Source organism: Ictidomys tridecemlineatus, chromosome 1 (assembly GCF_052094955.1).
Source record: "Ictidomys tridecemlineatus isolate mIctTri1 chromosome 1, mIctTri1.hap1, whole genome shotgun sequence".
Taxonomy (NCBI): domain Eukaryota; kingdom Metazoa; phylum Chordata; class Mammalia; order Rodentia; family Sciuridae; genus Ictidomys; species Ictidomys tridecemlineatus.
Window position 1 is genome coordinate 141,048,960 of NC_135477.1, and position 26,812 is coordinate 141,075,771.

Sequence of the window (26,812 nt, forward strand, 5' to 3'; positions counted from 1 at the left end):
TCTAAAGATTCTGAGATTTGTTTTAGGCACCAGGTATTGAACCCAGGAGCGCTTAACCACCAAGTCATTTCCCCAGCTCTTTTTTATTAGATAGGGTCTTGCTGACTTGCTTAGGGCCTTGCTAAGCTGCTGAGATTGGATTTGAACTCTTAATCCTCCTGCCTCAGCCTCCTGAGTCACTGGGATCACAGGCGTGTGCCATCACACCCAGCTTCATAAGTTTTTGATCTTGGATAATTCCTGAGATTTTAATTTTCAGTCAGTTTATGACAAAAAAATTAAAGATTATAGTATATAAAAATCTCAATATTATCAAATTAATATTTTGGATACAAAATATAAGTATTTTTATCAAATCTCAGCGTGTTGAGAGAATACAAATGTTTTAATTAAAAAATGTTATTTTCATACCTGCATACAAATAAAAAAATACATATTTTTCTCAAACAACTAATTTGTTAACTAAGAAAATTATCTTGAAAGATAACAATAACCTACAAACAAAAATGTTTTTAAAAATTTGTAAGTTACCAAAATATTCCTTATTCCAGGTTTGAATTGGTATCCTTTAATAATTATCTTTTTATACCTCTTAATTTTCTAAAATACACTGAACATTCTTAAGTTAATCTTAACCAAAATTCATAAATAAGTCAGTGATTTATATACCAGTTTTTATAACCTACCTCAGAGGGTATCTTAGCTGAAATATCTAATTTGGGCACAAGATCCACATATGCATTTGAAATGACAATGTCTCCAGTTTCTTGGACCTTATAAGGGTAAAAAACAAACAGGACAGGAGGAAGTTCATTCCACTGATTTCGATGCAAATAAAATTTCATTTTAAAATGCTATATGTCATTTAAAAGAAATTTGTAATTTTGTTTCATGTGATAAAAATTAATAAATGACAAGATGAATAAATCTGAAGTTCTTCTGATTTTAATAAATTGTTATTAACGCTGCTGTGGAGACCTTTAAAAAAAACAACTATAAACAGGTCCCATCCCCCAAACTACCAATTTAAATTGGTTTAGAGTTCAGCCTGGAAGTTGGTATTTTGAGATTTATTTTCCCCCGGAACACATGGAAAGCCGAAGTAAAAAGTGCCAAATTCCTGAAGAGTAAAAGACAGAGTACAATGTCCACATACAGTATACTCAGAGTACATCTGTTCTGTTAATATGGAATAAAAATAGCTAGAAACAGATCATAGTGGTCTTTTTAAAAGTATTAATTCTAGTTTGAACTTTTAGATAACAAGTACACACAGCATAAACTAAACGTCTAGCCTTTTGCCAAAACAGTCATTAAAGGAATTTTAATTCTTCCTTTCAAATTATTCCAATGGCTATTTCACAGAAATTACCCTATCCCTTTGTATCAATACCAATAAGTTTAAGGAAGCACTTATTAAAACTTCGATTTTTAACAATCAAGAACTATGTAATATTTTGAACTAATAATAAAAAAAAAGAATTGTAATGCAAAAAAACCCAAAGTACATGTATAAAGGCATAAATTGGCATGAACATAGTTTATATACAGAGATATGAAAAATTGTGCTCTATATGTGTAATATGAATTGTAATGCATTCCCTGCTGCCGTGTATTTAAAAAAAAAATTTTTAAAAAAGCTCATTTTCTCTTAATTACTTCCCTTCATACTTTAGAGAAAAAAATAATTTTGTTCATTCTACTTCAAATTAAATATAGTGAAAAGTACGAAAAATGAACAAAATGCGTATTAGTAAAGTACTTTCTCAAACAAGTCAAGCACAGCACTTTAAAACATTGGTTTAAATGTAACAGGAAGGAAGGAGTCTTATATATATTAGTAATAAAAAGAGTATCGCTAATCACTATGGGGAAAATAACAAATATACTGAAAGGATAAGAAGGCATGCTTAAAACTGCAAGAATGACTTCTTGGTCTGTTAAGTTTTTATTCACAGAAATGTATGTACTGTTCACTGCTAGCACTGTTTGATGATACAGTCATGGTTCTCAACACTTTAGTTCATAACCTTATCTGAAAAATTAAACTTACACAAAACAATTGGAGAACAAGAGGGCTCTAGAATATGTGGCACAGATAGTAACTGTGTGTACACATGGGTTGGAAAGGGGGGAAGAGTAAGAGACTTCCTCTAAGAGTAAGGCACAACTTGAAGTCCTTAAAACAGGAAGAATTTGAAAAGAATATATGCATAGATTAGGCAGGAAAACAGTATAAGCATCAGGAAGAAATTAGGACTAAAGCAATCATATAAGCAAAATTTTTCAAAGTTATCAATTTGAATATTAAAAAAAGACAGTTAAAAGAGGGTGCTTGTTCTTCCTAGAGTCAGGCTGACCTGGGTTTATACCTCAGCTCAACCACTTACTATGTGGCCATGAGCAAACTATGACATCAAGATTTTCTTAAGAACCTAGATTCTCTTGTATTTCAATACAGAGTTGTAATGCATTTTAAAGTTTATAGTACAGCCTATTTACAGTTAAGAGAGTTGTTAAACCTGCTCTATGTAGTACAAAATGACCAGACAGTCTGGGGGTTTTGTTTTTGCTTTGTGGTAATAGGAATCAAATCCAGGGCCTTGCACATGTTAGGCAAACGCTCTACCACTAAGCTAAATCCTCAGCTTTTTTTTTTCTTTTTTTGAGACGGGGTTCTCAGTATTTCCCTAGGCTAGCCTCAAACTTGTAATCTTCTGCCTCAGTCTCCCAAGTAGCTAGAATTACAGATGTGCATCATCACACCTGCATAATTTTTTTTTAAATCTCACAAATAAAACAGTGATTGCATGTCCTTTTTCTCTTTTAGTGGAACATTGCTAATTCCAAAATTAACTCTATAGGGAGATATACCATTATTTGCTTTGTTATGTATTAAACGATTAAGCTCAGGTTTTCCAATTATGCAAACATAGTAAATATTCAAATATTCTTTCAAAGTTACCATAAGTGATGTTATTTGTTACTCAATATTAAGTTTTTATAGGTGTTCCACATCTGGGACTAAATGAATTCATTAGGCCCAGACTACATTGCAATGTGTGAATTTTTGTATAATCAAGATATATGATTTCTGTCCAGATAAAAAAACAGAATCTTATTGTTCTGTAGGAAATTAGTTTTGTCTCTATCTCAGCAAAATTATTTTTGAACTAAAATAAAGTGAATCAAATTCCATGTATAACTACAATGCTAAAAAAAATCAGATACTATTGATAAAAATATCTGTTTTTTCTCACATCCATACTACTAACAACAACAACAAAAGCTATCAGGAGCAAAGTACCTTTATTATTCATACCTTAGTTTGAAAATGAATCCTGTTTCCTTCCTTCCACATTTCAGTTTGTAGAGTTTGTCCCGGATATACTGGTTTTGCAAAACGAGTCTTTTAGGGAGGGGGAAAAGAAAGTGGGGGTTAAAAGTCCTTCTAAAATAAAACTATTATACTAGGGAGGGAAAACTAGGGTGGTTAGAGAGCATAAAGAAAATAGAGGCTTAAAAATATTTAGACTCAAACTATCAACAAATTAGTAGAGAAATACTATAGATACTGCATTAATAAGCTAAAATTCTTTCAAATACTGAATCGATTTGAATCAAGATACTACGAAGTATCTTGACAAATCAAGAAACAAAACAATCATTAGGTGAGTTACATACATAACAACCACAGGTACTTAAAGAGTTAAACATGGTCTAAGTCAGGGTATAAGGCCTGACTGGTATATAAAGCAAAGTAATTCTTACTAGTTCATAATTTTCTATATTATTTCATTGAATCTGTACACTATTAGATAATTAAACATAGCGATACTAAAGAGCATGAAAACAATGTTATCAAGGGCAAGACATCAGAAAATGCATTTTCACTACTGCATGGGGTATAAACTAATAAAATATTTAAGGCAATATCGAGTACCTTCAAAAACTTTTAAGTATACATCTTTTGACTTTATGCAAAAATACTGAGAGCACGGATATTTTCTCTTATTTAAAATGGATAAACATTTGAAAAGTATAAAAACTAAAAATAATATGCAGCCATCACAATACAGAAAGCATGTTTATTAGAGTTCAAATACAGCTACTTTACATTTTCTGTTAAATTAACGCAAATTACAAAACAGAAAAATGAATCTTTTTAAAACAGATGCTGATATCTATTATACACCTAATTTATAAAATAATCCAATTAATGTTACTTTATATATAGAGATATGAAAAATGGTGTTCATATGTGTAATAAGAATTGTGATGCATTCCACTGTCATGTATTTAAAAAAATAAAAGCAATTAAAAAAAAAAAACACCAAAAACCATATAGGATATCCTTTGTGGTGCATGGGTAAAACAGCTATTTATAGCTACAAAAGGAAAATGTGCAGACTACCAACTCAATGAAATAATTAAAATGTCTATTGTTGCAATATAGTACTTATTTTAAACACTAAACTTCTTTAATCATAGAAAATAAAGAACTAATATTCAAATTACATAATAATGTTCATATACCTTAATTGCCTTGAACCTTGAGACATCATTATCCGCAAACTGCCGTAAAACATGCCTGGCAGAAAATCCAAAGGTACATAATCCGTGTAATATGGGCTTCTCAAAGCCTAAAAAAAAAAAATACAGAATTTAGGTGGATATAGAAAATGTTAAAAAGAAAACAAGTACCAAGTTAATTCAGGATTTTTAAAATAGTTTTTAAATTAGCCTGAACTATACCATCTATTTTAAGAAACATAAAAAATATTTTTTGCAAATAATGGTTTCTCATAGAAAATCATGAAATTAATAAAGAAGAAAAGGATGTGAGATCTGGGGGGAAAAAAGAATTATTAGTTTTAATTGTGACATGAAATCACCCATGATGATCTATTTCAAAATCTGTGTACACACACTGTTGATTCCTCCCTGTCATTGCTCTCTTCTAAGAAATATCCTTGTCCTTTATGTTAACTTAGCCTTCCCCATAGTCCTATTCTAGATCTTACACTAGCAGGAGTTCACTCCACCATAACCTGAATTTCAAGTATATCATTTTCCAAACACTACTTCCATATCTAGTTTTAAAAAATATTTTTAGTTATAGATTGATCTTTAGCATAAATATAATAAGAGATCTTTTTTAAAAAATGTTACTCAAATTACCTGTCATAAGTAGCAGTAGCTAACATTCTTCATTGATAGATTATCAACTCACCTGCAAGGCTAGCAAAGTTAGGGTCAATGTGTAAGGGATTCCAGTCTCCACTGAGGCGGTACAAAGCAGCCTGTGAAGAAAGAATCCTAAAAGTCACTAGTATTCATTTAAAATAGGAAATATGGGAGATCCAAGATGGCAGGCTAAAGGGAAGCAGCATTCTGTGTCGATCTGTGATTAAAGTAGTGGGAATACTGTTTCACTGGGAGTGATAGAGGACCCCCACAGCTGTACCAGCCCAGGAATCATGGCCACCGTGCAGCACAGGGCTCCAGGCCTCACTCAGCATCAGAGCCGAGCCCCCGACTACTTGCTCACGCAGGGCTCCCTGGTGCCCCAGTAGAACCACCAGCATCAGCATCTGGGCAGGACTCCTTACTATCTTTCTGTACAGGAATCCCAGATGCCAATCACACACAGGACCATCCAACTGCTACCCACACGTAAAAACTCTAGCTGCCACTCCCTGGTGGACCCTCATCTACCAACATGGGGCTCCCTGGTATCCTCCACCTTGGAACTCTGAAAGGACTGCCATAGTCCCTTATGCACGGAAGCCTGCCTGCACCAGGAGACATAGCACAGGCTTTTAAAACACTGACAGCCACAATACTGCGTGCCACAGAGCTGAATCTCTGAACACATCATCACCCAATGACATCACCCGCTCCCCCAACCCGATCTGACTCCCCAACCCTGAAAGCAGCTGCCTCCATCTTGGGTCACCTTTGTTGCCACCTTTAGTTGGGGCAACTCCCAGTTTTGAACTCCAGCTGGGCAGGTACCTATAATCCCCCTTTCCCTGGAAGCCACTAACAGCACAGTGACTGCCCAATACAAAACAGCTCACCAAGACAGATGCTTAGCACCAACAAGACCTCAGGAGAGAAAGGTCTCCAGTTAGGAAGTAGAAAGGGAGAGGATGAGTGACATACAATTTAGAAACTAGAGAGCAGGAACTGTGAGGCCTACAGGAGATATAACGAGATAAGACCAGATGCCCACATCACATAAGTGGACCCCAAAGGAGAACCTTGGGGTAAGGTGTCCCATAGGGGACAGGCAGATGCCATAACCCACTTCCAGGTGCCCTGCACCCAAGACCACCCCTCCCAACCTGGTAACCTTCACCATCCTGAGGGTGGAGATCCCAGCAAACCAGAGACAACCCCACCTATTGGATGAGGAAGGAAGCAGGAAAGATACTGATCTCTATCCCCACCCCCCAAATAAAAAATCCTTGTTTCTTCATTCGAGGTTTTTTTTTTTTCCTCTCTCCCTCTCTATTCTCCTGCCCTCATATCCCCAACACATGTGAAACCAAGTACTTTGCACAATTAGGATACTCAGGACTAGGATGTCTAATAGTATATTACAGTTGTGTTGTATAATCTCTTCTCCTATTTTACATTTTTTATTTTTCTTAATATTGATGTTTTGTATACTCTACTGTCTTCCCATTTACTTGTCTACCTAAAATCACTTCCTCTTCACCTGCTACTAACCATCTTCTTTAGAGTCCTCTTTCATACTTCCTAAACTCTAATAACTAAATCCTTACCTCCTACCCCCTCCCCAAATCTCATCGTACACCTCATCCCTGGTTCTTTGTCCATCATCAGAAACTGTAAACCCTTTTGCAAACCTACAGTTTATATTAAAGATAATAATTGAACTCACCATTTCTGTATATTGTGACCAAGCTGTAAATATCTTAATAGCAACTACTAGGTTTAAGGTTATATAGTGTTTGTATTTGGGATCTGTTAACATTGTTCTTCCCCTCCTTAAAGGAGAGGCATGGGAACCCTGCAGGAGCACTATAAGCATATGGGGTAAAAATGATAACACCTTGAATCCACAGTGCTAGAAGGGAAGAGACATGAACAACATAAAAAACAAGGGAAGAAAGTGCACCAAAGAAACCAACATGCTACATTATTAGAGTCCATGGCCAGCACAGCAAAAGAAATGACTGAGGCGTTCAGAATGAACATAATTAAAATGTTCTGTGAATTAAAGGATGATATAAGAGAACAAATACAGGCAGTAAAAGATCTTTTCTACAAAGAGCTACATAAGCAAGCACAGAAATCAAAAGATTACTTTAATAAGAAGAAAAAGGTCCTGAAAAAAAAACACCAAACATAAATTCTTGAAATGAAAGAAACAATAAACCAAATTAAAAGTTCAAATGAAAGCATCACCAACAGAGTAGACCACTTGGAAGATAGGACCTCAGATAATGAAGACAAAATATATAAACTGAAAAGAATATAGACCACACTGTGAAGAAAATGGTAAGAAACCATGAGCAGAACATTCAAGAAATATGGAATAGCATAAAAAGACCAAATTAAAAGAGTTATTGTGACAGAGGAAAGCTTAGAGTTCCAAACAAAAGGAATGAACAATCTATTCAATGAAATAATATCAGAAAACTTTCCAAACATGAAGAATGAATTGGAAAACCAAATTTAAGAAGCCTACAAGATGCCAAATGTACAAAATCACAATAAATTCACATCAAGGCACATTATAATGAAAATACCTAGCATAAAGGAGAGAATTATAAAAGTCACAAAAGAAAGGAATCAGATTACATATAGGAGGAAACCAATTAAATTATATGCAGATTTTTCAACCTAGACTCTAAAAATTGGAAGATCTTGGAACAACATATATCAATCTCTGAAAGAAAATGGATGCCAACCAAGAATCTTATATCCAACAAAACTAGATTTGATGATGAAATAAAAGCCTTCCATGATAAACAAAAGATAAAATAATTTACAACTAGAAAGCCTGCCCTGCAGAACATCCTCAGCAAAACATTCCCTGAGGAGGAAATGAAAATCAGCAGAGGGAGGTATTATAATAAAGGAAAAACTAGTCAAAGGGGAAACTAAGTCAAACTAAATAAGAAAAATAAACAAAAATGGCTGGGAATACAAATCATGTCTCAATAATAACCCTGAATATTAATGGCCTAAACTCACCAATCAAAAGACAGAAACTGACAGATTGGATTTTTTAAAAAGACCCAACATTATGCTATCTCCAAGAGATTCATCTCAGAAAAAAACATCCACAGACTGAAGGTGAAAGATTGGGAAAAATCACACTACTCACATGGTCTGCGGAAATAAGTAGGGGTTTCTATCCTCACACCAAAAATTGAGACTTTAAGCTATGTTAACCAAAAAGGGATAAAGAAGGAGATTTCATACTGCTTAAGGGAACCATACACCAACAAGATATGACAATTATAAATACATATGCCCCAAGCAATGGAACATCTATGTTCATCAAAAAACTCTTCTCAAGTTCCAGAGTCAAACAGACCACAATATAATAATTCTGGGTGACTTTAACACACCTCTTCACCACTGGATGAATTATCCAAACAAAAGCTGAACAAAGAAACTATAGAACTCCATAATACAATCAATAACATATACTTGCCAGACATATATAGAATATTTCATCCATCAATGAGTGAATACACTTTCTTCTCAGTAGCACATGGATCTTTCTCTAAAGTAGACCATACATTATGCCACAAAGCAACTCTTAAAAAATACAAAAAAGTAGAGCTACTACCCCGAATTTTATCAGATCACAATGGAATGAAATTAGAAATCAATGACAAAATAAAAAATAAAAATTATTCCAATACCCGGAGACTAAATAACATGCTACTGAATGAACAATGGGTTGCAAAAGACATTAAGGAGGAGATTAAAATATTCTTAGAGGTAAATGAGAACAAGAACACAACATATCAAAATCTCTGGGACACTATGAAAGCAGTACTAAGGGGAAAGTTCATTGCATGGAGTTCATTCCTTAAAAGAAGAAAAAGTTAACAAATAAATAACCTTACATACATCTCAAAGCCAGAGAGAAAGAACAAATAAACACCAAAAGCAGAAGAGGGAAATAATTAAAATTAGAGCTAAAATCAATGAAATTGAAACAAAAGGAACAACTGAAAAAAATTGACAAAACAAAAAGTTGGTTCTTTGAAAAAAAATAAAATTGACAGACCCTTAGCTATGCTAATGAAGAGAAGGAGACAGAAAACTCAAATTACTAACATACATGAAGAAAAAGGTAACATCACAACAGACACTGCAAAAATACAGAAAATAATTAGAAATTATTTTGAAAATTTGTACTCCAATAAAATAGAAAATATCAAAAGCATCGACAAATTTCTTAAGTCATATCATTTGCCCAAATTGAATCGGGATGATATACACAATTTCAATGGACCAATAAAAGATGCCATCAGAACCCTACCAACCAAGAAAAGCCTAGGACCAGATGGATACACAGCCGACTTCTATAAGCCTTTAAGGAAAAACTAATACCAATATTCTTCAATTTATTTTAGGAAATAGAAAAAGAGGGAGCACTTCCAAACTCATTCTATGAGGCCAATATCACCTGATCCCAAAACTGGACAAAGACACATCAAAGAAAGAAAACTTCAGACCAATATCTCTAATGAACATACATGCAAAAACTTCTCAATAAAATCCTGGCAAACCAAAAACAAAAACATATCAAAAAGATAATGCACTACGATCAAGTGGGATTCATCCCAGGGATGCAAAGTTGGTTCAACATACAGAAATCAATAAATATAATTAATTCATCACACATCAATAGACTTAAAGATAAGAATCAATAAATGCAGAAAAGCATTCAACAAAATACAGCAATGCTTCAAATTCAAAACACTAGGAAAATTAGAGATAACAGGAACATAGCTCAACATCATAAAAGCTATCTATGCCAAGCCCCAGGCCAACATTATTCTAAATGGAGACAAATTGAAGGCATTCCTTCTAAAACCTGGAACAAGACAGGGATATCCTCTTTCACCACTTCTATTTAACATAGTTCTTAAAACACTGGCCAGAGCAATTAGACGAAAGAAATTAAAGGGATATGGATAGGAAAAGAAGAACTCAAATTAACACTATTTGCTGAGGATATGATTCTATACCCAAAAAATTCCACAAGAAAACTTCTAGAACTAGTAAATGAATTCAGCAAATTAGCAGGATATAAAATCAACACCCATAAGTCAAAGACATTTTTGTATATCGGTGACAAATCCTCTGAAAGGGGAACGAGGAAAACTACACCATTTATCTTTATTTTATTTTTATGTGGTGCTGAGAATCGAACCCAGTGCGTCACGCATGCCAGACGAGTGTGCTACCACTTGAGCCACATCCTCAGCCCTACACCATTTATAACAGCCCTCAGAAAAATAAAATACTTGGAAATCAAATTAACCAAAAAAAAAAAAAGGTGAGAGACATATACAATGAAAACTACAGAACGTTAAAGAAAGAAATTTAAAAAGACCTTAGAAGATGGAAAGATCTACCTTGCTCTTGGATAGGCAGAATTAATATTATCAAAATGACCATACTACCAAAAGCACTATATAGATTTGATGCAATTCTAGTCAAAATTTCAATGCATTCCTCAAAGAAATAGAAAAAGCAGTTAGAAAATATATCTGGAAAAATAAGATACCCAAAATAGCTAAAGCAATCCTTAGCAGGAAGAGTGAAGCAGGTTGCATCACTATACTAGACCTTAAACTATACTACAGAGCAATAGTAACAAAAACAGCATGGTACTGGCACCAAAACAGACTGGTAGACCAATGGTACAGAATAAAGAACACAGAGACTAACCCACAAAATTACAATTATCTCATATTAGACAAAGGCACCAAAAACATACATCGGAGAAAAGATAGCCTCTTCAACAAATGGTGCTGGGAAAACTGGAAATCCATATGCAACAAAATGAAATTAAACCCCTATCTCTCACCATGCACAAAACTCAACTCAAAGTGGATCAAGGACCTAGGAATAAAACCAGAGACCCTGCATCTAAAAGAAGAAGAAGTAGGCCCTAATCTCCATCATGTCAGATTAGGTCCCAACTTCCTTAATAAGACTCCTATAGCACAAGAATTAATAAATGGGATGGATTCAAACTAAAAAGTTTCTTCTCAGCAAAAGAAACTATCTGTGAAGTGAATAAAGAGCCTACATCTTCATAGCAAATTTTTACCCCTAACACATCATAGGACTAATCTCTAGGGTATATAAAGAATTCAAAAAGCTAAATACCAAAAGACAAATAACCCAATCAATAAATGGGCCAAGAACCTGAACAGACACTTCTCAGAAGATGAGATTAACAAATATATGAAAAAATGTTCAACATCTCTAGCAATTAGAGAAATGCAAATCAAAACTACTCTAATATTTCATCTCTCTCCAATCAGAGTGGCAGCTATTAAGAATACAAACAACAATAAGTATTGGCAAGGATGTGGGGAAAAAGGCACACTTATACACTGCTGGTGGGACTGCAACTTGGTGCTGCCAATATGGAAAGCAGTATGGAGATTCTTTGGAAAACTGGGAATGGAACCACCATTTGACTCTGCTGTCCTTCTCTTCCGTCTATACCCAAAGGACTTAAAAACAGCATTCCACAGGGACATAGCCACATCAATGTTTATAGCAGCACAACTCACAATAGCTAAATTATGAAGCCAACCTAGATACCCTTCAGTAGATGAACGGATAAAAAAATGTGAGATACATATACAATGGAATATTACTCAGCAATAAAAGAAAATAAAATCATGGCATTTGCAGGTAAATGGATGGAGTTGGAGAAGATAATGCTAAGCAAAATTAGCCAACCACCCCGCCCCCCAAAAAAGCCAAATGTTTTCTCTGATATAAGGAGGCTGATTCATAGTGGGGTGGGGAGGGAGGAGCATGGGAGAAATAGAGGAACTCTAGATAGGACAGAGGGGTGGGAGGGTAAAGGAGGGGGCATGAGGTTAGAAATGATGGTGGAATAAGATGGACATCATTTTTCAAAGTATACATATACAACCAGAGATATGAAAAACTGTGCTTTATGTGTAATATGAATTGTAATGCATTCTACTCTTATATATAACAAATTAGAATAAAAAATGGAAATCAAGAAAACAAAAAAATAGTGTAATGCAATTTATTATTTTTATTTTTCTATCTATTCACCAGCTCAGGGTAAAGAGCACTATATATTAAAAGATTTTCATTGTGTAATAATGTGAATACCAGCAGCAGTAATTATAAAATCAATAATTCATAATAAATATGTCCTCCTTATATAATTACAAAAAATAGAAGAAAAAAATCATATTTAAAATGAATACTAAATTACAAGGTACCCAAAGGAGAAGATATTCAAATAAAAATGTGATAAGGGTGGAAGAAAGGGAGTGATAGAACCATGAGAATGAAAAGGAGAACAAGAAGGAATTAAAAGGAAAAGAGAAAATAACTGAAAGAAAAAGATCTAACATATACCTGGAGTAGCTGAAGAAAGAAAAAACTGAAAGAAAGCTAATATTTAAAATTACAATCCTTTAAAAGATCTTAATATACATATTCAGTGAGCAATGAAACCTTCAAACTTTAAAGATAAAGAAAATGTTGAGGACCTCAAAAAACCAAATATCTTCTAACTTGCAGACTGGCATCAGACTTCTCAAAAACAATATTCACAGCAAGGCAAAAATGGAGCAGAATGCTTAAGAAATGAGATTTCATATCCAGCCAAGTGTCATTAAAGAACCTCCTACAGGAGGAGCTTCATCCAACCCAAAAATAACTTAGCAGCATAGACAAATGACTATCATATTGAACCATAAATTAAGATGAAGACAAAGATAGAAAATGATGCAAACAATATACAAATTTTAAATGCACTGAAAAAGTAAAAATGCATTCTTAAAAATGGGAATAATAAAAAGGGAGGAGAAAAAGTAAAAATAAGTTCTTTCTTATACAAAAAACAAGTGGAAGGCAAAGAACACCAATAGAAAAACTAATAGATTAAATAAGAAAATGAAGCATTCGGGACAGGAAGAAATATATATAGGATTTCTGATTTTCACTGTTATGATGAGTACCTGGAATAGACTTAAGTCTTTCATTATAAACAACTAGAAAATTATTTTCTTTAAAAAGGGGGCAATAAATGAGGCAGTACTATGATTCTTGGCCAAAATATACACACACACACGTACATATATTGTAGAGCAAATATATACATGTATATACATACACATACACATAGGTGTTCTACAATCACCACAGATTTCTCCTCATAGTACTTCCCAGATTACAACACAAGAAAGAAACCCAAATCGCAAAATGCTGTCACTGAATTAAAGAAATATAGATCAGAATGCTGGGGAGCTAGATTTTGTGTATACTAACGAGGAGGAACTACAAGGAAAAGAACTCCAGGGATGAAACAGTGGTCCCTTGAAGACCATATAGAAAGGCCCTAAAAGATGAGACACTACATAAAGAAAGCTAAGTGGAGAAAATTCAAGGCATCCCAGCCAAAAGCTAGAAGCACAGACCCTAGACTTATAAAAGAAGCCATTTTGGAGGCTTTCAGCCTTGCCATCTCTAAACTACTATTTGTAGCACAAGGATCACTCAGTCAACCCAAAGAGTCCTGGGAAATAATAAATCATTGTTAAAAAAAAAAGCAGGTAGTAGCTATAACACATATAGTAATTTAGTTCTGCTTTATTTTAGGACTTCTCAATGATTTATTTCTGCTTCTCAATGATTAATTTGTAAATTTTCACCTTCCCAGGATCATTCAAGTGGACGAACATGTTGTGACAGGAAGGTGATGGTGCCATAGAGCCTAAAAGTTTAAAGGAGTCTTCTGGAGCTGAACATGGCAGTAAATTCATCTCTTTGAGGTTTTAAGACCAGAAGATGTACAATAGTTCTTTTCTTTTAAATACTGAGAATGGGTAGTTCCAAAAACTAACTTCATTTAATAATGATAACTCAAGTATTAGGTATAATAAATAGTATCAGGTTTGTATCTGGGAAAATTATATTTTTTCTAAATCTCAAATGCAAAGTCTTATCTCTTTATTGTTTGGTCTTTCTCGACTACTATAGTTAAATTTTGTTTATTATAAAAATCTATAAATTCACCTGTATTACCATATCAGTTTGCAGAATCTCTATTTAAGGCATTATAAATAGAATATTCCAGACGTAATATGGATGTCAGTTCTTTACTAAGAAACAACTAAAACGTTATTTGATTAAAAAATACTTAACACAAAGTTTGCTGTAATGGCATATTATTTTTTTGTTTCCTCCTCCTCAAAGATTTGCCTATCCACAATCATCTTCCACTATCCTCCAATAAATGCTCCAATTTAGTCCTTAAACACACATCATGTTTTCCTCCTCTCCCACACTCTATCATTACTTTTCAAACCCTTTTTTGACAAACTGTGAGGCCTACATCTCAGAATATCCACACAACATCCTAGTTCAGCAAGGTCTCATGGTTACTACTAAACCCTTGTGTATATCACTCCCTAATGAGTATCCCTTCTCTGAATGTAACACTTTCTCTACAAATCAAAGTATCGAATTTAACCATTCATTGCTTGAGACAGCTGCCTTAGCTACTACTGACATCTACTTCTGGAGTATCCAAATGTCCTTTCCACTCTATAACAATAAGTGACGTTTCTTCTACTTGATTTGTGTTTCCTACAGAACAGATACAGTTTCAGATGGTCCACAAATTCTCTGAAATTTATGCAAAGTTTGTTGCAAACAGACTTATGAAAATTTATATGACACAAAATGGTTCAGAAGCACTGTCAAATGAGTGCTCATTATTTATACAAAAAAATAAGAAACTTAGAAACTATCCTTTATCAGACAGCAAAATATTAAATCTTGCTAAAATCTAATAAAAAGTTCATCATCTGAAAAAGAGAAAATGATAGAAAACCCTCTAGTAACTGTTTAGAAATTCAAACCTAAGAAATTATCCAACTTTTATCTACAGAAGATAACATTTTTATTTCAGTATAACCCAAGAATAATAACAAAGCATGTGTTGGGTTTTCTGAACCATCAAACCATGAACCATTTTTGTTTTATAATACCCTAACAAATTAATTTCTCTGTTAAACTTTATGTATTACCTGAATTCTTACGGTAAAAGATGAAAAACACTTAAAGGGGGAGAAAAACAATCTAAGGATAAAGTAGTTTTCTTTCTTTTATTTAGTGCAGAAAAAAACATAATTCAGATATACCAATCTTAGTTCTTTTTGAAAATATCAGGAAACAAATCCTGCAAAAGTTTTCAAATCAACACATCAAAACCAACAAAAAATAAATGAATATTACAAATAATTTGCTGCTATTACACACTAACACACAGTATAACTCTAGAGGTTTAAGAATTTTGTTCAACAACTACACTGTTATTCTTGTGATCACATTAAAAAAGAATCTTGAGGTCTCAAAAAGAAAACTTGCTTTTCTCATCTTTATGGTTAACTTCTGTTTCTAAAATAAATCTTATCAGGCCTCCAGAATTTGTGAACTGACAGGGTACTTTACCTCCCCAATCAGAAAACAAATTGGTTATGCCAAATATAAAAAATTAAATCATCTACCACACAAAGCTTTGTTGTTTCCCTGTCACTTAAAGTTAGCATGAAATCATATGCTTCCAAGCAATGTGGCACAGATTTCTTTCCCAAAAAGGTAAGATTGACTAATACCTGCCTTTCTTAACTCAATTATCCTGCCCTCTAAGGTTTTCATGAAATTTTTCACTATTAAGGTAACCAGTCTCTTTCAGGCAAGTACTGCATTGCCACAAAGCACAATGGTATTTGAGTTGACTAATGAAAAAACTTTTTTTTTAATCTAGTACAGAAAAAAAATCAACAACTAAAATTTATAAAAAAATGAATTCCAACCACAGAAAACATACCTTTATTATGTTGAAGACATAGGCAACACTTCTGGATGCAGAGAAGTACAGGGTATCAGAGTTATAAACAAAAAATTGTCATCAGTCAGGTGGATTTATCACTTTTCAAAAATAACCTTACCTGATTAAGTGAGGTGGTATCTCTAAGTACAGCATCCGGAGATCTACTAGGTACATCGAGAGCTACCTAAAATCAAAAGAGATTATGTTAAATCTTAAATACAAGTTTTATGATTCTCTTTACCTAAACTTGCATTTGATTAACAACCATGTTTCAATATAATAAACTCTGCAAATTAGATAAAGGGGAGTTTTGTATACATTATGTTTAGGAGACTATAATATTTAAAACTGCATACCTCCTAGCTCCATATACATAATTATGTCCCTCAATTGACCCCTTTTAATGTAAGGAATTATATAATCAGATCCATTCTCCAGGTCACAAATAAGAAAAAGTTGAGAACAGTTTTTCCCTTGTAAAAGATGATGACTATAACAATTAGACACAATCAATTTAAATAGATTCAATTTTAAATTCAGTCTTTTAAAATCCTTACATATTTTAATTCAGCATCTTAACAAAATCATACATTTTAAACTCAATTACCAAAAAATACTAATTTAATACCAACTTAATGCCAAGACTTAAAAGTACTAATGAAAACATAGTAGCATGTAGAAAGAATCTGAGTACAAATTTATATAGCTAATGTAAATCAAAGATTAAAGTCACATTTAATTAACATTAATTCAATTGTAGTCATATAGCTAATACCTACTAATATCTACTTTCCAATAATTTATAAGAGAAACAAATTTTTTGTCTCTAATATGTAAATTTTCTATAATAACATCAGTTTTATTCTTTCAGAGTGTTAAAGAATTAGGCAATAAAAATGCCAACCTTACACATAGTCCCAGATTTATGCTAAAAAATTTTTAAAAAATCATGGTGAAAGTGGCTATTTCTAAAAACAAACAAGAGGCTACTACTTTTCAAAGATTACCGTTTCAGTTGCATGCACTCTGCAAGTTTTATTCGTGTATTTATTTTCAGTTCATTCTACTAGGTTTTGGAACAGTGCAATTTGGGAACCAGATTTCACTGTTTAGTCATATACATTAAGTAGTCCTGAGCTGTCTAGAAAAACAGCTTATTCTACAAAATGTACCCCTTATTTTACAAAAATCTACTTTAAGCCACAGTCATAAAAATACATGCAAAGAACAAGTAAGATGGACAGTGCTGCCGTAACAGTTCTACTGTTAACAGGAGAGCAACCAGTTGATGGCAGATGGCTTCACCATGACATAGCATAAGCTCATATTTTTTATGAAAGAACCAAATGATGCTAGTGAGAAATTTCTATTCAATTATTACAACAATATCTAAAATAAGGGATCTAGCTTACAATACTAGAAACAGTGGAGGCCAAAGGACCATGTGGAAGATTTATCCAGAGTGCTTAAAAGGCAAAAAACAGTCCCCCCATAAACAAAACACAACACTAGTACCCAAGAATCTTATAACTATCAAAATTATATATTTCTAGAATGAGAGCAAAATTTATAATTTCCTAGATAAACAAGAGCAGAGAATGTATTGCTAGCAGACCTTCCTTACTTCATTATTAACCAATTAAAATAAATATATAGGGCTGAAGATGTGGCTAAGTGATAAAGCACTTTCCTTCCCTGTATGAGGCCCTGGGTTTGATCTCCAGCATGCACGCACACACAATTAAAAAAGAGAAACAAATAGTATGTTGTGTTTACTTAATCAAATATAAGCTCAGATTTATACTTTACCCTTTATAACATAATCTCTTCACTAAAAGCTTGAAATTTAAATGGAAGCATGAAATTATACTTCTAAGTTTTTCATTATATGCTGGTACCATGCCCAACCTATATTAGGGTTTTTAACAACTTGTAAGTCACTATCTATAGGTAAGTATAACCCCACATAATCATCATCTGATAGCTGTCCAGGTAATTTTACACATACAAGCAAGAAATGGTCACAACATTTTAAAATGCAGGCCTAAGTCATGGCTTCCCTTGTCTTAGTATTGATCGATATTACTTTTAAAATACACATGTTGAGCTGGGTGTACTGGCACATGCTTGTGATCCCAGCAGCTGGGGAGGCTGAGGCAAAAGGATCGTGAGTTCAAAACCAAACTCAGCAACTTAGTCAGGACCTAAGCAATTCAGTGAGACCCTGGGAATGTGGGTCAGTGGTTCAGCATCCCAGAGTTCAATCCCCAGTACCAAAGGAAAAAAATATATGTGTTGGTACAATTCACATTCAACTCACCCATTTGAAATGTGCGATTCACAGTTGTGCAACCATCACCAGAATCAACTTGACCACATTTTCATCTCCCTATCTATTACCCTACATCCTTAGCCCTTTCTGTCCTTAGCTATCTTTGTCTCTAAAGATTGCCTATGCTAAACATTTCATATAAATGGAATTGTATAATATATCATTTGCTATCAATCTAAAGAACATTCTTTAGTCCTTCTTATAAAGAAGATCCGCTAGCAATACATTCTCTGCTCTTGTTATCTAGGAAATTTTTTATTTTGCTTTCATTTTAGAAATATAGTTTTGCTAGTTATAAGTTTCTTTGGTACCAGTGTTTTGTTTTGTTCATGGGGGGACTGTTTTTTGCCTTTTAAGCACTCTGGATATATCTTCCACATGGTCCTTTAGCCTCCACTGTTTCTCAAGAAAAGTCAGTTGCTAATTTTATTGGGGTGCTTTTTAAAGAGATGAGTCATTTTTCTCTCATTATTTTCAAAGCATTCTCTTTCTGGCTTTAAATGTTTTTTTTTCCTGATACACAGAAAGTGGATCTCTTTGGATTTATAATCCATTTGGAGTTGGTTGAGTTTCCTAGATAGGCAGACTAGTGCTTTAACCAGTCATTACCTCTTATGGCTGCTTTCTCTTTTTCTGGTACACCCATTCTATGACTATTAGTGTACTTAATGGTGTCCCACATTTTTGAGCCTTTTTTTTTCTCTCTGTTCTTCAGATTCTATAATCACTAATCAAACTGTCTCCTTCAGGCTTTTTGATTCTTTTGTTAGTTCAAATCTACAATTGGGTCTACAACAGTAAATTTTTCATTTCAGTTATGCTTCTAGCTCCAGAATTTCTATTTGGTTCCTTTTTATAATTTGTGTCTATTAATTGATATTCTCTATTTGAGGAGTAATATCATCACTTAAGCATGGTTTCTTTTAATCATTTGAACATATTCATGATAGCTGCTTTAAAGTCTGTCTTAAGTCCTTTGGAAAAACTGTTTCTATTGTCTGGTTTGTTTGTTTGTTTGTTTTGTTTTATTGTCATCATCTGTTTTCCTTTCTCCTTCCTATGGGAAACATTCTCCTATTTCTTTCATGTCTTATAATCTTTGGCTGGTAACTGTATAGTATAACAACTGGACACTAATCCCCTCCCCTTCTATGGCTTGTTAGTGTTTAATTCTTTATTTATGTAGAAATTAGACCACTTTGGTACATCTATTTCCTCCACAGTGTGCAGGCCTGAGTGTACACACTGTCACCCTGGAATGACAATGATTTTAGCAGGGCTTTCTTCAACTGTCTCTCCCTGATCTCTATGAAACTCTCTGCCTCTTTTTGTATCATCTCCTGCTATTAGGCACCAATAATCGTCAATGGATTCTTCTATTTTCAGAAATATCTTGGGACACAAATTGTTCCACAATCTAATCCAATTAAATTCAGGCCTCAGCTGAGGTAGTTTTTGAGATCTGTTATGACTGGAGAAGGTCTCTTATCAGCCATCTATTCTCTCTAGTTACCTTCTAGCTGGGCTAGATGTAGATCAGTGGTAAAGCAGCCCTGGGTTAAATTCTCAGTACCAAAAAAACAAACTAAAAATAGAACTACAATATGATCTAGCAATTCTACTACTGGGTATATAGCCAAAGGAGATGAAAACATACCAAAAAGAAAGCTAAAAATGTGATCAACTACAGTGCCCTTCAGTGGTTGAATGGATAAAGAAAATATGGGAAAGATTAAAAAATCTAATATTATTGAGCCAATAAGAATGAAATCCCATCATTTGCAGCCAAATGGATAAAGGAAAATAAGCCAAACACAGAAAGACAAATAACACATGTTCTTACCCCTGTCTGGAAACTAACAAGTCAATCATATAGAAGAACACAATGAAATTGTGGTTACTTAAAGAATGGGAAAGGCATGGGCTGCAGTTGTGGCTCAGTGGCACGGCACTTGCCTAGCACGTGTGAGGCACTAGGTTGGATCCCTAGCACCACATAAAAATAGACAAAATAAGGGCATGCTGTCCATCTATAACTACAAAGAATTAAAAAAAAAAAAGTGGAAAGGCAGTATAGGGAGGGAGAATGGGAAGAAGTTTATTCAAGGTCAACAAAACAGTGCAGGAATTAGTTCTGGTTCTTCTTTAGCACAGTAGAGTAACTGTAGGCTTAAAATAATCTGATATATTTCAAAATAACTAGAACAGTATGAAATTTCAAACATATAAAAATAATGAATGTTTGAAGAGATGCAAACACTTATTATCCTGGTTTGATGATTATATAATATCTATATGCGTTGAGTTACTATTATGTACCCTTAAAGATATAAAAATATGTGTCAATAAAACAAAGCCATCCTTACCTTGAGTTTTTCTGATGTCCGTTTTCCTCCAAAGCCTCCAGAGCCAACCAGAAAGAGAGAGAACTGATTATAGCATATAAGTTCCTTCCCAGAATAAGAATAGACTGTAAATAAAAGGAAAAAAAAGTCACCAAAAAAACATAACTTATTAACCAAGATGTTCACAATTCCATTAAATTCCAAAAATAAAATCCAATTATGAAAGGGTTCCAAAAGTTACAATGATCTAGCTTGGACTTCAAAGCTCTCATCTAAATGCATTTAAAACCAGTCTCTAAAAGAAAAGTTTCTCAAATCTTTTCTCAACTATGAAATAGCAGTTTTTTTCACTTCCTAAACCTCCCCAACTACCATTCATATTTTAATTTTTTTCTATCACAAAAGTTTCAAACAATTCCACTAGAAAATGCAAGTAAACATGTTCAGACTTTCAAACTTTCTGCCAAAGCACTCAAAAGCAGCATAGAATGTAAAAGAGAAACTAAGTGGGAATAACTTAATAATGGATTTGTCATGTAATCCCATGATAAATAAAGGAGCATCTGCATAACCTCCAATATATGACAAAACAAGAAGGCCTATATTCAAAATATCAAGCAATATCAAATGTTCCCCTGTTCTTTAGTCTTTGACAATAAATATTTCTCTTCTACTTGAACTTTAAAATAAATTTCAGGCAATGTGTCTTTAGCATGTTGAACTACTACTATTTCAACATTTATTGAACTACTATATTCTTTTTTCTCACTGAAGATAAAATGTGGCTATGATGTTTAAATATTACAAGTTCTATAAGCTTAAATGCACAAGCATAGAAATCTGTCTATCATTTAGAAGAATGATACTATGACCAAATATATTACAAGTTCCAAATAGCTTACACAAGAAAACTATCTATAATGCAGCCTATTAATTGAGAGCTAATATTTATTCTGCCAAAAACATACTCCAGCAAGCATAATTCTCCTCTATGATTTATATTCAAGCCATATTTTTCATAGGCTTTGATTATGTTGTTTTTAAAAAGCCCCACCTTCCCTGGCTCTAGTCCCATTATACTTCCTTCCCCCACCCTGTTTCTCTTTTCTTAAAGAGCTAATCTTGCTTTCTTACAAACTGTAAAATAAACACAAACTTATTAATCTATTTCTGTAGTAGGCATTATATTACATATAAAGGTTATCAAGTTAACAATATTATTATGAGAACTATAAGTGAGTTACCATCCATAAGAATTACTGCGCCAGATCCTTTATCTAGGACATCAGCAACAACTGCTTCACATTTTAATTTTCCTAAAATGAAAAGTAAAATAAATAAGTAGACTATTCTAAAGACCATAAATTATTACATTAAAACATGAAATAACTTAATATAGTTTCTACTGTAATTTCAACAAAACTCAAAAATTATGATTTGAAGTAATATTCCTGAACTCATTAGAAATAAAATTTGACATTAATAATTCATAATGCCTGAATCTCTAAATTTGAAACATTAACACTTCTAATAAATTAGATATTTAAAAAGTAACCATTTCCAATGTCAACGACTCTTCCTGGTCTCTTCTGTCATCCACATTTGTTGAGCACCAATACCATTTATCCCATTCCTTCTCAAATCTCCATTAGTTTTTTAATTTATTTATTTATTTATTTTAATTAGGTACATATGACAGCAGAATGCATTTTGATTCATTGTATACTGCAGCACAACTTTACATTTCTACGGTTGTACTCGATGTAGCGTCATCACACCTTTTATTTCCTTCTAATTACTCTAAGACTCACTATTCTCTCATTTAACTGGTTATGTTCTGATAATCATTATTTAAGAGTGAAATCCTCAGGTTTTTCTTCTTAAAACCTGCTTTTCTCTTTTGTTCTTTATGAAGAAATGGAATGAACCATCCAACTGCCAAACCACAAACTTGAGCATCATCCTTGACTCACAGAAAATAAGCATATGACAAGATTCGAGTATTCATAAATTAGTAGAAGCCAGGTCATATTAAAAATTTCTAACTTCATCCTGATGTCTAGGGATAATCATTTGGGGTTTCAAATAAGGAAGCCGCAAACACATTTGCATTTTAGAAATATAATTTTGGCTTCAGTGAGGTGGATGGGCCTATGGGAAAAAACAGCAGAGGTAAAGAGAAATCAGAAGGTGAGAGAACAAAGTTGAAAAATTGGGAGCAGACGTAGACAGAAACAGAAGAATTCTAGATGTATTTAAGATAGAGACTCAAATAATTTGGTAACTATCTGGATGTGATAGATGATTAAAGGAATGTGAAGTATTACAAAGACAAGCCAGAGTAATGCTTCCCAAAATCCAAATCTGTTCATATACTCTCTGGTTTAAAGTCCTTCAGTAGCAACTTATTGCCTTTATAACGAAATTCAAACTTCTTAATCTGACTTTTGGGACCTTCCAAGATCCTTCTTAGCTCTCTACTCTCATAATCTTGCTACTCTCCCCAACTTTTTTGAACTATTTTCAGTTTCCTTAAACTACCAATGCTTTTTCTTACTTCCAAACCACTACACATAGTATTTCTCCCTTGGCCTTAAATTATTTTCCAGTCTCCTCTTTACAATGTTAAATCCTAATTCAACCTTCAGATCTCAGCTCAGAGTTCATTTCCACCAAGATTTCCCCAACCCCAAGTTAAGTTGCAGGTTAAAGACTTTCCCTTGTGCACTCCTACCATTTATAAGGTATTTTACAATGTTTACCAATGCCTATTGTCTACTAGACAGACTCTAAGCTCTGCAAAAGCAAGGATGACATTTTTTTCCATAGTTACATTACTAACACTTAACAAAATGCCTGGTACATAATGAATACCTAATAAATATTAAAAGTGAATAATTCCAGACAACTGATTCCTTAATCTACCTTTCTTTAGTTTCCAAATTTTCTATTTTGAGTACATATCATTTTATAAATTGGTAAAAATCTAGTTAAAGAATATTTAGGAGTAAAAGGTTCAATGTATACTAACAATTAAACCACAACTACCTGAAATTCTGTTTTGGAAATCTGTCATAATAATTATATTTATATAATGCTTAACTGTTCAAAAGTAATTTTATGTATACTGAGATTTGATGGTTATATATTCTGTTAGAGAATCAAGGCTGGTAACATTATCAGTCTTACCTTCTGCACGAAATAATGTATTGTTTTGCACTAATAATAGAAGTCATACTGAGAAAGAAATGTCTAATAAAGACATCATATAAAAACATAATAAAGATAAAACTCTTGAACTCAGAGACTCTAGAGACCACTATATGCTGGATAGAACATGTTCTGATTCGTGAAGGAAAATAGTGTTTTTGTCAGGTTTCTTCTGCTCTATCTAATGGTTATGTTTTTACTAAGATGAGGGATAAGTCAGCTAATGATAGTACCACTGCAGTTAACAAATTAGCAAGTAAGAGATGATAACATTAAACATCTGATGCCTATGACCCCATGCTTCATCAATTGGTATGTTGTATGAATAGACAATCACATAGTAGCTATGCTCTTGGTTTTCTATAGTTTAAAAAGGTTCCAAACCACAAGTATCTTGAATTTTCAGTTTTCACACTTACTAGAAAGTAATGTGAAACTATGTAATATCATTTGATCCAGCTATCCCACTTCTTGGTTTATACCCAGAGGACTTAAAATAGGCATATTACATTGATAACAGCCATATCAATGAACAAAGTTTAAAGTAAACAAAATAGATACTAGTTAACATCAACCTACTCCAGTGGTTTATAAGTACATAGTAATTTCTAATTATGTTTCCCTGGATCACTCCTCTTTAAGACATTGGCACAGTTTGGAATGTTAATTAGAAAATTATGGAATTCGTGTATAAGGTACTCACCTGATCTAGGAAGAGGTTTATATAACTCCAAGTATTGCTCCCCATGAAGAACCTATGTTAAGATGAGCAAAATTTTTATTAGCCAACTGCTTTGTCCCATAGCTTCTGCTCTGGATATTGCTTATCACAAGTGACATTTTATTGTCCACATGCTCCCATCATATCTCTCTCAGTTTGGCTTTTAAGAACTACTTCTTAATCATGTGACTCAGAAATAATCAGTCACCAATCTGAAGACATCCATCACTTTTGGAGCAAAGAACATACATTTATGCTCTTTCTTGGCATGCACAAATCCTTGTTGACTGATAATTATAGATTATTTGCCAAAAATGAGACACCAAACTATGCTTTATTCCCAGTGCTTATAACAATGCCTGGAACATATTAGGTATCCAATAAGTATTTGTTGAGCAAAAGTGAACAAAAGGGCCACTGCTAGTAAAGTAATTTCAGGTCACACATACCAACCAGAAATGACTCAACTAAAACACAAAAAGAAAGACATATTGAAAGGCAAGCACTGTTAATGTCAACATTCCCTTTTTACCATTATTTTATAAATTATCTATGAAGAATAGATACTAAGGGCACTGTATAAATTAATAGCAACAAAGCAAAATAAACCATCTTATGTAGGAAAAGCAAAACTTGATCCTTATACCCAAATCAGTGCACTCCACTGCAGTGGGACAGTCTCCCAGTCCCCAAAATTCAGAAGGAAAAAAAAAAGATGGGAAAATAAATGAAGGACTACCTGCCTGACTCTGTCACATAGTCTGATAACTCAAGATTGGGAAGACTGGGATTCAAATTGCAAGGTGGCTATCATTCCTAGTCACAGAATATGATCACCATTTATGATTTCCAATTCTGAGGGGAGAATTTTGAAATATTTGTTTTAATTTTTTGCACTTGTATTATCCAAACAGAAGAACAGTGTGCTGCACCATGGATGATAACTAAAACAGCAAACTGCCCAGCATATATTTCTGGCCCTCCTCCCAATTTCATCAAATACTCTAATATGTTTCCCGTGTATTCAGAGGAGATACCCATGAGCAATGGGATAATCTTCAACCAAAGTTACAGAAATCTTTTCAGAGCTCTGACTCAAGAACTACTGCTGGGCTCAACCTTAACTTTACTCCAATATTAAAATATATCCTATTTCAAAACTTTCTCATAAGTGTTCATTTTATTCATTCTTTTAGTTCTCTGTATCACTTCTACCTATGAACACTGCAGGGCCCTAAACTCAGATCTCTTCTCTATTTAAACTCACACATTAGATGATTTTACCTATTCTCAAGTTTTAACATATTACCTATATGCCAAAGATCCTATTTAGACCTTTCCTCCAAACTTTAGATTTACTCTCAACTGTCCTTTCTACATCTTCAGTTGAATGTGTAACTTATCCAAAACCATTCCTGACTACCTCCACCTTAAAATAAATGTGTACATGTGAGTATAATTATACACAGTAATGTCACATGCAACTACTATATATGTTAAATATATTGCATATTTAATTATACATTGTACTTATTGTAGGGTGAAGAGGGTATAAATCAATTATCTAGAACAAATACCTTCCTCCTAGACTCCTCTTTTTTTCCCTGCCTATCTAGAATTTTTGCTTGGATTACTACAATAGGCTTCTAGTGGTTTCTTAGCTTCTATGCTTGGTTCCCATATAATCTCTTCTCCACACAATAGCATTGAACCTGTGAGTGAATATAGGTGGATCATGGCAATCCTTAAAAGGGTTGCCCTTGGCCTCCCATGTTAAACAGAATATAAGCTGAAATCCTTACAATGACAACAAGGCCTTATTCTTCTGCCGCCCCTGAATAGAGTGACCCCTAATACACTTTACAGCTATACTGGCCCCTCTGCTATTCCAAATATAAGCCAAATATGCACCAACCTCAGGACCTTTTTTCCACCTGTTCTCCCCCAATACTCTTTTACCAGATAACTATTTGGCTTGCTTCTTGACCTAATATCATGAGATAAGAACTGTCACATATATTTTATAGATAAGGAACTGAAGTCTAGAGAAGTTATTTACCCTTGGTCAAATAGCA

General features: G+C 33.6%; 1 protein-coding gene across 1 annotated transcript in view; it reads right to left on the reverse strand.

Moving 5' to 3' along the window:
• Nucleotides 1-26,812, reverse strand: part of Hsd17b4 (hydroxysteroid 17-beta dehydrogenase 4) — an 85,801-nt gene that overhangs the window by 18,244 nt on the left and 40,745 nt on the right. Inside the window, exons 14-21 of the mRNA XM_040272113.2 lie at nucleotides 24,720-24,771; nucleotides 22,051-22,122; nucleotides 20,828-20,931; nucleotides 16,248-16,313; nucleotides 5,234-5,303; nucleotides 4,537-4,643; nucleotides 3,323-3,409; nucleotides 687-773 (exon numbers count right to left, since the gene is read on the reverse strand). Of these exons, the coding sequence (XP_040128047.2) occupies nucleotides 687-773; nucleotides 3,323-3,409; nucleotides 4,537-4,643; nucleotides 5,234-5,303; nucleotides 16,248-16,313; nucleotides 20,828-20,931; nucleotides 22,051-22,122; nucleotides 24,720-24,771 (645 nt within the window). The remainder of the gene's footprint in view (nucleotides 1-686; nucleotides 774-3,322; nucleotides 3,410-4,536; nucleotides 4,644-5,233; nucleotides 5,304-16,247; nucleotides 16,314-20,827; nucleotides 20,932-22,050; nucleotides 22,123-24,719; nucleotides 24,772-26,812) is intronic.